This window comes from Amphiprion ocellaris, chromosome 14 (assembly GCF_022539595.1).
Source record: "Amphiprion ocellaris isolate individual 3 ecotype Okinawa chromosome 14, ASM2253959v1, whole genome shotgun sequence".
Taxonomy (NCBI): domain Eukaryota; kingdom Metazoa; phylum Chordata; class Actinopteri; family Pomacentridae; genus Amphiprion; species Amphiprion ocellaris.
Window position 1 is genome coordinate 20,661,915 of NC_072779.1, and position 12,297 is coordinate 20,674,211.

Genomic DNA, 12,297 nt, shown 5'->3' on the forward strand with positions numbered 1-12,297 from the left:
CTTAGGCTTCTGTAGATGACTCAGATTTAAGTAGCTGTGTAACACAAACCGTATTATGCAGTCTGACCTTTTCAGTGTCTGAAATTAAACCAAGATTAACAACACCACAACCGTTAGGATGGGCTAAAAGAGTCTATTGCGTTTTAGGGCGTTTCAGTCCACTATACATAACCCAGTTTTGTAAACACATGCAAGTAACTGTTTTAGAGTTCATGCTAATCCTTATTGTGATTCGTAGCATGCAAAGAGCAATGTTCAGGTCTCATTTGCTTTGATAATGGATTAGCCTGTTTTAGTATCGCTATAGTCGTAAGTGCAGGGTGTGGTGCTGGTTTTCGTGTAGTGACCTGTAACTAGTGAGATGAGGTCAGATTGAATGACTTCAACCCTGTCTGTGCAATGTGTTTTTTGTTCCAAGCTCACTGACGTACAGTCCAGCATTAAGAACCTGTTCACAGATTTACTCCAAATGTTCCTGTTTGTAACCACTTGCAGAGCCTCTAAATTGTTCCCTGTGCCATGCAAAGCATTCCATGGGGTTCTTCACAAGCAGCCACTTAAAGGCTGATGACCAGTGTGTCAAACAGCTATTCCAGACATGTCACATGGAGATGAGATGTATGTGTGTGCATGTCTGACTAACCGCTCTTGTGGTTGACTTGTCCCAAATCTGTCAGAGGTCTAGCTTCCCTCTCACTTCACTGATGCTGGCATCCTATGTGCAAACATACCTGCATCCATCAGTCTGTCTGGCCAAAGCACAGTGTCAAGTCAATATGTAGCCCAATATCACAAATTTGCCACTGGAGGCTTTATAAATTGTACACCATACCACACCCTCTATCTTCAAATCCTTGATTCAGATCAGGAGATAACTCCTTTAATCACTTTATCACAGGAGAAATGCAAAAAAGAACACCTGAGTAGGAGTTGCAGAGGGGTGATTGTCTTCCTGGATGGACAGGCATACAATATTCAGTATGCGTGCAGAATAGCGCAGCATAGTTAAATTAAAGTATGAATAACCAGAATAACAAACTATAGATCTTACTGATTGCAAACCTGTAGTAGTGGATCTGTGCTCAGTTCTCATCTTAATGTTTGTTTGTCCCCTTTAGTTGAAGCATACCAAACACATGAGCCACAGTGCTCTGATTACCTTAGTGATGGAGCTCTTTTGCATCTTCAAAACACAGGCAGCCATCATAACTACTGGCCTGCAAAGCTGTATTTGTTTCAGTGATAATTCACTGTTACAAGTATTGTTCAGAAATGTTTGAAGAGCAGAATAATGTAAATCAAGTTGTAAATGAACATATTCTGACGTAAGGTTTCATTTAAGACATGGGGTTTCTCGTAACTTAATTCTCATATTTTTCCATTGTAGTATTTGTCATACTTTACAGTGATGCGGCACTAGATAGAGTAGTACTTCCCCTGTGATGGTTGTAGAGAACATGAGTATTGGCCTCAACTGCTGAGTTGTGTAAACTGGGAGCACTGCTGAAAATGAGTTGGATTTAAAGCATATGTTGCTAAGGCATTAAGTTTTTTCTGGTTCTCAACAGCGACTGTAAAAAAAAAAACAAAAAAAAAAAAACAACTTGCCCCTTGGGTTTAAATGAAGCACACAGAAAGTCTTGTAACTGGCAGCAGAATAGGACTTTGTTCTCAAACCAGGCACAGACAAGCTTCTGCAGGAACTGAGTACTTAAGGATAGTACATTTATTTGTAAATGCAAGTTTTTCCAATGCTTTGTTTGTTCTGAAGATAATTTGATTGTAATGACACATACAGTTTTGAACCAAAGCTTTCAAATGCTTGTAGGGTATTAGTGTATGTAAATATATAGTATGGATATCATGACAGCCTTGAGTTCCTAATGACTCCTAAGACTCCTAATTTTCTGTGATGGAGTGATTGAAACACATATTTCTGGTCATTGTCAAATCATTAAACTTTTGCTTTATCTGACCACAGAACTTTCCTCCAAAAGGCCTTTTCTTTGTCAGTGTGATCAGCAGCAAACTTCAGTTCGATGTTAAAATGCTGCTTCTAGAGGGAGCGTGTCCTTCTCGCATGGCAGCCTCTCGGCCTACGGCGATGCAAAACATACTTGACTGTGGACACTGACTTCCGTGTTGCAGCAGCTTCTAATTCAGTGTAGACCCACTTTTCGGAGATTCTTAGTTGACTCTTTACCATCATGACCAGTTGTCTTTCAGCAGCAGGTGATAGCTTGTGTTTTCTCTGCCATGCACTTGTTTGCACAGTGGATTTTTTTATCTATAGCTGCTTGAAATGACTTCAAGTGACTTTCTCTACTTGTTCAAGTCAGTGATTTGCTTTTTCAGATCTGTATTAAACTCCTTAAACTTCCCCAAACTAGTTTTTATGTCTGAGTCTAGTGAGTGTATCAGATGGGCCTTATTTAAATTGGCTCAGAGAAACCAGCCAGCCAGCTGTAGTCAATTGTAAGAACTCACAAAAAGTTAGGACCATGCCCCTAAGAAAATGTGACTAACACAACTGTCTACAACAACAAAATTCATAATTGAAATTATGGTATGTATATTTTTGACCAAGCAAATTTCTTGAAGACCTATAAAACAGTTATAAAGGAACCAAAATTTATGATTGTTTTTTTGTGACAAAGTGTGTGCTTCAGTGATTCCATTATAGAAAATTAGGAGTTATTGGAGTCAGTGTATGTAAACTTTTGTTGACATCTATACATGACATGATGTGTATTCTTTAGTAAGCTAATCTGTTTTTAAAATTCACATTCACTAGTTTAAAACATGTTTTATTGAGCTAGTATCTTCAAAGAATTACTGTAAAATAGTTTGGATTAGTTTGTGTTCACAATAATTTAATTTTCTCTATTACATATGTAAAAATCAATAATGTTTCAAGACATTATCACACCATTCAATTGTAACCATATTAAAAGGGACACTGCTGTTTATTTCCAAGACACATATCAGTCTGAAAATACTTGCTTGGCACAGTGTTTTGGTAACATGAATGATTGCTCTGCATAACTGTAATTTACTTAACTCTGTAAACAACAGTCAAGATGCTACATGAAGATTCTCTAGGTATGTAGTATGAGGACAGACAGTTCAGTGTCTGCACTGCAAAAATATTCCATCACTGTAATGTCACCAGGATGGCAAGCTCCTTCCTTGCCACTCTCAAATTTATTCCTGTCACCCCAAATAGTCTGAAAGCCATCATTGTTAATAGTGGAATCCAGGGTATTTTCCTGTAGCCATAACTCGGTGACAATCAACGCTAGAATCTATTTTGTAAATCATTGTTACACTGCTACTTTGCATTTTGTCAACTGTTAATGTGTTGTAACGCTGCAGAAAGTGGGTGAGGGTAATAAAGAGGATTCATTTTATATCAGTGCAAGCCATGTTCAGGTTTAGTTCATTTTCCTAGATCTGAGAGTTGAGATTTCAGAACGTGTGCTGAATTGTGATATCTGATTTATAATCAAGGTGAAGCCCGGGTTTGTTTATTTGCATAGAATGGTCAAACAAAGCATAGTATAAAACACATGTGGGATGAAAGCCCATGTTGTTTGGTCGTTTTGGTGATGCTACTTTTGACATATCATGTTTCCTAGTATAATTGTTTTTCGTTGTCTGTTGTGTAGAGGCTGAAACAACCCCATTAAGTATTTCAAAATGTTGGTGGCATAGAGTATATAGAATGTAGAGTAGAAGAGCCATTTGAACTGATTTTCTTGTCTGTTGCCTGCTGCACCTGTGTAAGCTACAGTCCGTGTTCCTCTCACTCAAGACTTAAAACTTCTGCCTTGGTTACAGACACTAAGTGCACTCCCCCATTGTTTATAGTGCATTTATTCAAGCAGTTGCATTGCGGGTTAAGTGTGTGTGGTAAGGCCATGCTGTCCAGCTGGCTTTGACATCAGTAGTTCATCAGACTTTGGTGAACTCATTTATAGGGTTGAAAATTGACAGGCACACTACGATTAGGTACTGTATCATTTCCTCTAGTACAAATAAGATATGTATGGCAATTTTTAAGATTGTGTTAAAGATTTTTTCCTGATTGATGGCTATTTTAATGCAGTTGATGCAGATGGCTGATACAGCAAAGTTTCCACAGTCTGCAGAATATAGCAGCAAATAGAATTATTTTTCCCTTTCCACATTCCCTGTGGATGGTGTGGATCCAGATACAGCCTAATGTTCTGTGCACATCTGACTATGCTCTGATTTAAGATATTGATAGTTAATCAGTTTTAAGTTCAACACTGTTGAGAATGTTATTCAATCAAGAACATACACTACCAGTCAAAAGTTTGGATGCACCTTCTCATTCAATGCTTTTTATTTTTTGTATTTTTTCTACATTGTAGGTTAATACTGAAGATTAACACTTTTTGTTTACACCGTGATTTCATATGTATTCTTTAGGAGTTTTGATGTCTTCAGTATTAATCTACAATTAATAAAACTGCTAAATAAAAACCATTGAATGAGAAGGCGTGTCCAAACTTTTGACTGGTAGTGTATTCAGAGTGCAAAGTTGGTGTGACACTGTGTGGTGCATTCCCACATTATTTTCATTGTCACTTAATCTGCTGATTCTTTTCTGTATTGTTTTGTCCACACATGTTGCAAAATAATGAAATGTGTCAGCACTGATTTTACAAAGTCCAAGATGATGTGTCCACATTGCTTGTTTCATTGAACCATCTAACAGGCCAAATAATAGTTTACAAAGACGAGGAACAATCCCCACCCTGGTTTCAGAAAAGGCAGCAAATGTTTGGAATATTTGTTCAAAAATAATTGTAACAATGACCGCTATTATTAAAACAGTGGCAAATTAAATAACTAATTATCGCCAATTTTTACGACTTAAAATTATTACAAAGGAATTCTACATAAGAAGTATCACAACTAAAGAAATTATTACACCTTCTGATGTAGCCTTGGATAGAGATAGTTAACTTACTGTGCTGCTAATACATCAGGCTGCCACGATAACAGTGTATAAAAGCTTTATGACTAAGTATATTATTGATTTAGTGGAATTGTTAGCTTTTTCACCCACAAAATTGTGGTCCACGTATGTCCACAGCATTTTTCTTTTTTTAGGAACCTGTATTACATTACTTCCTTCACTTCCACAGATTGTGATCGGAACTGCATTTTTATCTTTTCTCCCCTTCCACAGCACCAGCAGACGCTACTAAACCAGTTGAAGGAGGTCACAGGCACAACAGACGTTCAGCTGCTTCAGCAGGCACTGCAGGTACAGCATGAAACACATAGGTTACAAACTCTAATACCCGACACATAGTGTGTATATGCACAATGTTTGCTTGCATTAAAAGACAACAGGGGATTTTCTATCTCAAACCCACGTTTAACTCATCTATAAAAAACTGGTGGCAGAGATTATCCTGTGCTTATCACTGTGGACTAATAGTGTACAATTTGTTCAACATATGTACCTACAAAACCATACAATGACATAATTTTACATTAGACTAGACAATAAGAGTTTTTTGGGTTTTTTTTTTTTAAATTGCATACACTTAGTTGTTTCTACTGGCTTCTCCAGTCTATTATTTCCACTTGTCATTTTTTGTGTGTTGATACCCTATCATCAGCCTAAACAAACACATTGTTGCTGCAGGTGAGCAATGGAGACCTGGCTGAGGCTGTGGCCTTTCTGACCGAGAAGAACGCTAAAGTTCCTCAGCAAGATGAAACTACCTACTACCAGACGTCCCAGGTGGCCAGTGACAGATATATCAGTGTGGGCAGCCAAGCAGACACAAGTGAGCAGCGCACTTGAACATTCAGCAAAGTTTTATAGACCTCACCTTGATGATTAAAAGGGAAAAAAAAACATCCGCTCGGTTTCCAATTTAATAACATTCTCAATCTGCATTACAGTTCCTTATGTACATATTAATGCATAGAAAAATAATTCTTCCATGTTTTACATTTGTTATTGTTCTGTTGTGTAACTCATGGCATGAATAATTCACAATACATTTTAGCTTTGAATACTAAATTTCCTACATATAAACCATGAAGGTAAATTTGGTGTTCAATCAAATAATGACCTGCGCGTGTTTTCTTCTTGCAGACGTGATCGATCTGACTGGGGATGATAAAGATGACCTGCAGAGGGCTATCGCCCTCAGCCTGGAGGAGTCCAACCGGGCATTCAGGGAGACGGGCATCACTGATGAAGAGCAGGCCATCAGCAGGTGAGCTTAGGGCTATGACTGATCCCTGTTGGAATAAATACCATCGGACCATATCTTAACAGTATATGTTATGTATCTCGTTGTCCTGTCTAACAGTAACTCTTTTCTGCCAAATAAAGTAATTTATGTTAAACAACCTATCTAACACTCTTGAAAGAAACTTCGTTTTGAAAACTGATCTTCTGATATTTCCAGCATTTCCAGTCTAGATTTAATGTCGTGTCCTCCCCCCAAAAATGAAATTAACAAGTGAAATTAAAATCTTTAAAAAAAAAAAAATAAATAAAAATCATATCTTAAGAACTAGAATTGTACATGAAGGCAGATCTGGCAATGCTGAGATCTTGTGGAAGAAAAACAAAGTGCATTCTCTTTATTTAAATTAGTTTGTGTTATGCTTCCCTCTCTTTTCTTGTGGGTTTTTAGAGTTTTGGAGGCCAGCATAGCAGAGAACAAGGCAAGTCTGAAGCGTACCCACACAGAAGTATGGAGTGATTCACCCAACCCACATGACAGGAAGAGGATAGACAACTGCCCTGTGGGTCTGAAAAATGTTGGCAATACCTGCTGGTTCAGTGCTGTCATACAGGTGGGCACACACAAATACACCAACTTACTAAGGGTCCCAAACCAAATGAAATGGATTATTTAAAACTCAGTCTACTGTATCCTGCATATTTTGTAAAATCCCTTTTTGTTTGTCAGCGTTGCTGTTTGCAGTTGTGCTTAGTCTTATGAAAGCATGGAGGCCTTGACTTTTGCATTCCTCAGTGCATCCCTATTTCGTTCCATGTGATTGTAATATTGCAGAAATTATTACTTTAATCTGCTGCAGTCACCCTAAGCAGCTGTAGATGGGAGTCACTGAAATGCTTATATACTAGCAAATGGTAGAAATGCTTGACAATTTCTGCACAGCTTTCACAAAGACCTCATTTCTTGTTTGCTAGCGGAGTTAGTGATAGAATGTGACCTAAGCTGAAATATGCCAGATGAACACTGGATACACCATCACATGGCACTTGGCTCCTGTGTGAAATGTTACCCCCACCCAGGAAAAGATGGCACTGCTTGAACCAGCTCCAATTGGCTGAACAGGAGTAAACAACATTAGTTTTTCTAAATAAAATGTCCAAATCTTGACCAAGTCTATGTTCACATTCATGTAGAAAGTGGAAGCTAAACATCATGGCTTCAAGTTAAAGCGATGAGCACAAGTAGCTCCTCTTTATTAGAACATTATTGGCCTCATTATGTGCACTTTTTCTAGTCTTCTGACAATTAAGTGTTATTTTTCTTGCTATATATATTTTTAAAACAATCCATTACCCATGGAGGAGTTTGTGCTCCTTTTTCTATCTCTTCAGGTTGTTTTTTTTATTACTTTTTATCATGATACCTATTTCTGAATCATTTTGCTTTGATTAGTGCTGGTAAAATAATGTGACACTGGTTGAAGGGGGTTATGGTCACCAGAAGAGAAGTAATGATGTAATTGCAGAGAACATAAGCTTTCTATGAAAAAAAATGTTATTATTTAGGGAAATATAGCAGCAGAGACAAAGTGACTGAGAAGCATGCATGTGAAATGTACCAAGTAGTATGACTAGTTCAAAAAAGTTGAAACCTTATGAGAGTTGTAAGAGCTTCCATGTTTAAATAGTCTAACATCACACCTTGTGGGAGGTCTTGAGGAATGTTATGACTGTTACTGAGAAGTGCTTTGTACATTAAGCCTCTAGACACTTTTCAATCCATTTAGTTGTGTTTTTTTTCTGTCATGAAATGATGTATGTGGCGCACGCAGGTTTTTTTTTTTTTCCAGTTAATGTTAATAATGTGTCTTCGTCCCTCTTCAACCTCAAGTCTCTGTTTAACCTGCTGGAGTTCCAGAGGCTTGTGCTCAACTACTCACCGCCAGCCAGAGTCCATGACCTGCCTCGCAACCAGAAGGTGAGACTCCTACGTATCCTTCTAGGTCCTCAACAGAGGAAAGTGAAAAGGCAATAATGAAGCCGATGTGTGATGTTGTTTAAGGCTTTTTACTTCAGTCATCTGTGTGCAACCTCACATCTGCCCTGTCTACATCCCATTTATATCATAGCAGCGCTTCTACAGTCTATCACAGCTAGAAGTGTTTTAGCTCTGAGGGTTTGACCTTCTTAGAGACATGTGCCATCAGTCAGCAGCTGTGCAGTTGTGCCCTATGGTCACAGCAGCTTATCATTTTTGCCCCGGTATGTTCACTTAACTCACTGCTTGTAAGCTACAAGGAGTACCAACTAGTGTGAAACATGTGATGAAGCTTTGGTTTTTATCCACCAGGACTGAGATCAACATGCAGAGAGTGCTTGGTATGATTGATCGTTCAGTTTTTGAAATTCAGATACTCAGATTTGTCTGACCACAGTCACCACTACACTGGCAGCATACTTCTCGGCATATTTTTGCAGTGCCATCGTTTCCCTACAGAGTGCTCACCATAGGGTTAGCAGCCTGCCGCTAATCTGTTCTAAGCCTCTGCTGTGGAAGTGTGGTATGGGGTAGTCATCTTTTCATCTCAGTTCCCTCACTTCTAATCACTGACCTTTTACTTTAGCAGTGTGAGACTGCTAGAGCTTGGAATCTAATCTTTACATCTACATCCCCGACTCACCAGCACAGAAAAACAAGTGCGTTTTTATTATATGCTACTAAGTTATAGTCCCTGTGTATCTCACTGTTGCAGTGTCACTGTGACAACAGGTGCAATCTAAAGATGAAGGCTACAGAAAAACTTCAGTTTCGAAAATAAAAAAATTCTCAAATGACCACTATGAAATACATCTAAGTAAAGGAAATATACACTGTCCAAATCAGAGATTTGTTCAAGATCCAGTGGTTTTAAAACATATTGCTCAGCTGGTAGTCAAGAGATGTCTGTAGGGAGGTTCTGTAGCTGATACTGCACATCCTCCATGACTCTTGAGTTTGGTTTGTATGCAAAAATTTAGAAATTGCTTTAAACCCTAAAAAATTAGAAGTGATTCAATGATGTATTATGAAATAACGCAAACTCAATGAGGAAAAAATGAGTTACTCAACATTTAAAAACTAAAGAACAGCTTTTTTACAAGTGGCTGGATTGTTATTGATATACTTCTAAACACACAGTGACTTAACCGTTTGGTCCTTTACAGCACATCAGCAGCATCACTACTTAATTGCCTTTACTAATGGACCATTACTGGCAACATCAATATATCTGGAAGGGTGAACAAATTTTCACTGCAGGACCTCACCTGTACTAAGACAAATATTGGAAGAATATCAGATGCTGGAGTGGTTTTCAGTGAAGCACTGGTGCATAACTGCAGTTTCTCTCTGAGATGATGACCTTTGATTTGTCACTAAATTGTTAACTTTGATTGTGCTTTCCTTATCAGGAGCACAGAAACCTGCCCTTCATGCAGGAGCTTCGGAACCTCTTCTCCCTCATGGTGGGTTCTAAGAGAAAATATGTGGATCCATCACGAGCTGTGGAAATCCTGAAAGACGCCTTCAAGTCCAGCGAGTCACAGCAGGTAAGCCTCTTTCTGTCATAACCCGGTGGACACAATAACTTTGACTTGAAATGGGTAATGTTCAGTGAAAACACATGATTATTGCAAGCACGTGCCAGGTAGAAAGCATGTTATTTAATTGTTTTTGTGTCTCGCTGATGAAATTAAAGGAACAGCAAACATTTTGCACCAGATCTAGATTGTAGATTTGATCCAGTAGATGTTGAGAGGCTCGGGAACATTGACATCAGTGCTCAGCCTCAGTCACTGATGTCAAAGACAACAAATCAAGCCAGAAATTTTAGTGTAGTCATGGATACGGACCTAAATTTTAACTTCCATATGAAGACAGTGACAAATACCACTGCAAAATTAAGTTAAATGTGGGCTGTTTATTCATGTCTTGCACTGCACTGTAATTTTTGTTGTGTAGTTTTATTGTATATTTTTCTGTTTTAGCTGTTTTTTAGCCCTCTATTTGATTGATTTTTTTTTTTTTTTTTTTAAGAGATGCACAATTATATTGGCACGTCATCAGTATCAGCCAATAAAGACTTTAAAATTAAATATTGCCATCAACCCAAAATGAACACTGGCGGACAGACAATAACACCAGTCAGGCTAAGCCTTTGCAATTTAGTTTGAGAATATTTTAAATTAGGTTGAAGTAGTTTTATTATTTTGCGTAGTAGACTTCTAAATTTAAAAAGCATTGTATTTTTTGTCTACACCATGCCAATACGCCATCATAATGCAAGTAGAAAAAATAATATGGTTAATCCAGTGTAGGAGAGACTTGATGTTTTCTGTAGTTAGCTAGAACAAATAAATCCATATATTTGTATTGGGAATAGGCCAAAATGAGTTACGAAGTTGTTTTATTTTTATGTCTTTATTTCTTTATAAACTATTCTTTGCTACACAAGTGTTGCAATCACTTTTGCAGTTTTGCTATTAAACTGAAGGAATGTGCCTCATTCCTAAGAACCTGTGTGGGTTGATATCATTCATTCTTCTTTTGTTACGTCGAAAGTAAGCACACTGTTGTTTGCACATACTTGAAATATTTAATACCCTTTGTCCCTTCTTTGTGTTTGGCCCATTTAACCACAGGCTTGGCTGCTCACTTTCATTGTTGTTCGACTGCCTCGGTGTTATTGAATCCAAGACACTTAACCTCTCTTATCTATTGACTATTAATCCTCAAACATGTTATCCCACCCTGATTTTTGCAGAAAAATTCTATTGACCATTGATTAGCTGTTTTGTATTTTCATCATTTAATGTAACACACGTGTTAAATGTACAAAGCTATTTTCCTTCCATTAGGCATTCACACTAAGCCAGTGTCTCTGCACAGGTTAACTGAGGTCAGCCTCCTGGCCTGTGTACCCCACAGTCATGTCTCTCCTCTGTGTATTAGTCAGGTTGGATAGGCATTGACCTGAATTACAGAGCGACATTGATATGGGTGAGAGAGGCCTCAGGGCATGTAGGTTGCCTTTCAAGTTCACCAATCTGTGAACTTCTCCTCTAAGACGAGTCATCCCATATCTGGATTTCGTGTTTATCAGGAGACATGACCCTGATTTGATTGATAGGACTTTTCTTACTTGTAGTTAAGCCCTGTAGTTTGATTCTGTGACCTCCCTGCCATAAAGGTAGTCCCATAATTGGTTATTTTTATGGATTTCTGTGCTTTGTTCAGCAGCAGGACGTAAGTGAGTTCACTCACAAGCTCCTGGACTGGCTGGAGGATGCCTTCCAGATGAAGGCTGAGGAAGACAGGTAAGCTCTGCTGTTTAAATCCCGAGGTCACATTGCTAAATAAGACATGCAGGAGGACATAGATACATGCTTCTTGGTTTCACTAGACAATATAGTTTAAAGAAAAGAATCAAATATATGTTTTTTGCATGGAGCTTAAACAGCTGTGGTCTGTAATTTGTTTTATGTTTTTCCAGGGAGGGCGAGAAGCCAAAGAACCCCATGGTGGAGCTTTTCTACGGTCGCTTCCTTGCTGTGGGTGTCCTGGAAGGTGAGATGTGGTGTTAAATTTAAACCGATAAAGAGAAAAGGCGAGGAGTCGCTAGAGAATCAAAGAGAAATAAAGCGTTAGCACGGTCTGATTGCAGCCGCCGGAAAGCAAGCAAGACCTTGCCCCTCGTAATGAAAGGTGACCTTGTCTTAATGAGATGTGTTTCATGTAAAAGAGGAGAGCGGTTGCATTGATTTTGGAAGACCTTGACGGCTGATTGACATTGCGCTTATTATGCATGACAATACTGGCCCAGAGCCACCGAAAGCTGGGCCAGTGGACTCTGCAGCTCATAAAATGACCTTAATGCCTCATCTGCATGTCCGCTAGCAATTCCTCTCCTCCTCCTCCTTTTTGGGTGATGGCGGGGTTCTCATCAGTATTTGGTGCAGAGTGCTCAGTGCAGTTTTTTAAGTAGTTGTGATGAGTGAATGACTGCTGAACAAGT

The 12,297-nt window shown here is 38.5% G+C and overlaps 1 protein-coding gene across 4 annotated transcripts in view; it reads left to right on the forward strand.

The window, feature by feature from the left end:
- usp25 (ubiquitin specific peptidase 25) overlaps positions 1-12,297 on the forward strand; it is a 30,561-nt gene that overhangs the window by 1,354 nt on the left and 16,910 nt on the right. For 2 of the 4 annotated variants that reach the window (XM_023281522.3, XM_023281524.3), the window contains exons 2-9: positions 5,222-5,299; positions 5,687-5,831; positions 6,146-6,269; positions 6,696-6,858; positions 8,136-8,222; positions 9,695-9,832; positions 11,520-11,599; positions 11,776-11,849. In XM_023281522.3, the coding sequence (XP_023137290.1) occupies positions 5,222-5,299; positions 5,687-5,831; positions 6,146-6,269; positions 6,696-6,858; positions 8,136-8,222; positions 9,695-9,832; positions 11,520-11,599; positions 11,776-11,849 (889 nt within the window). The remainder of the gene's footprint in view (positions 1-5,221; positions 5,300-5,686; positions 5,832-6,145; positions 6,270-6,695; positions 6,859-8,135; positions 8,223-9,694; positions 9,833-11,519; positions 11,600-11,775; positions 11,850-12,297) is intronic. The other 2 variants (XM_023281523.3, XM_023281525.3) reach the window with 1 other exon arrangement.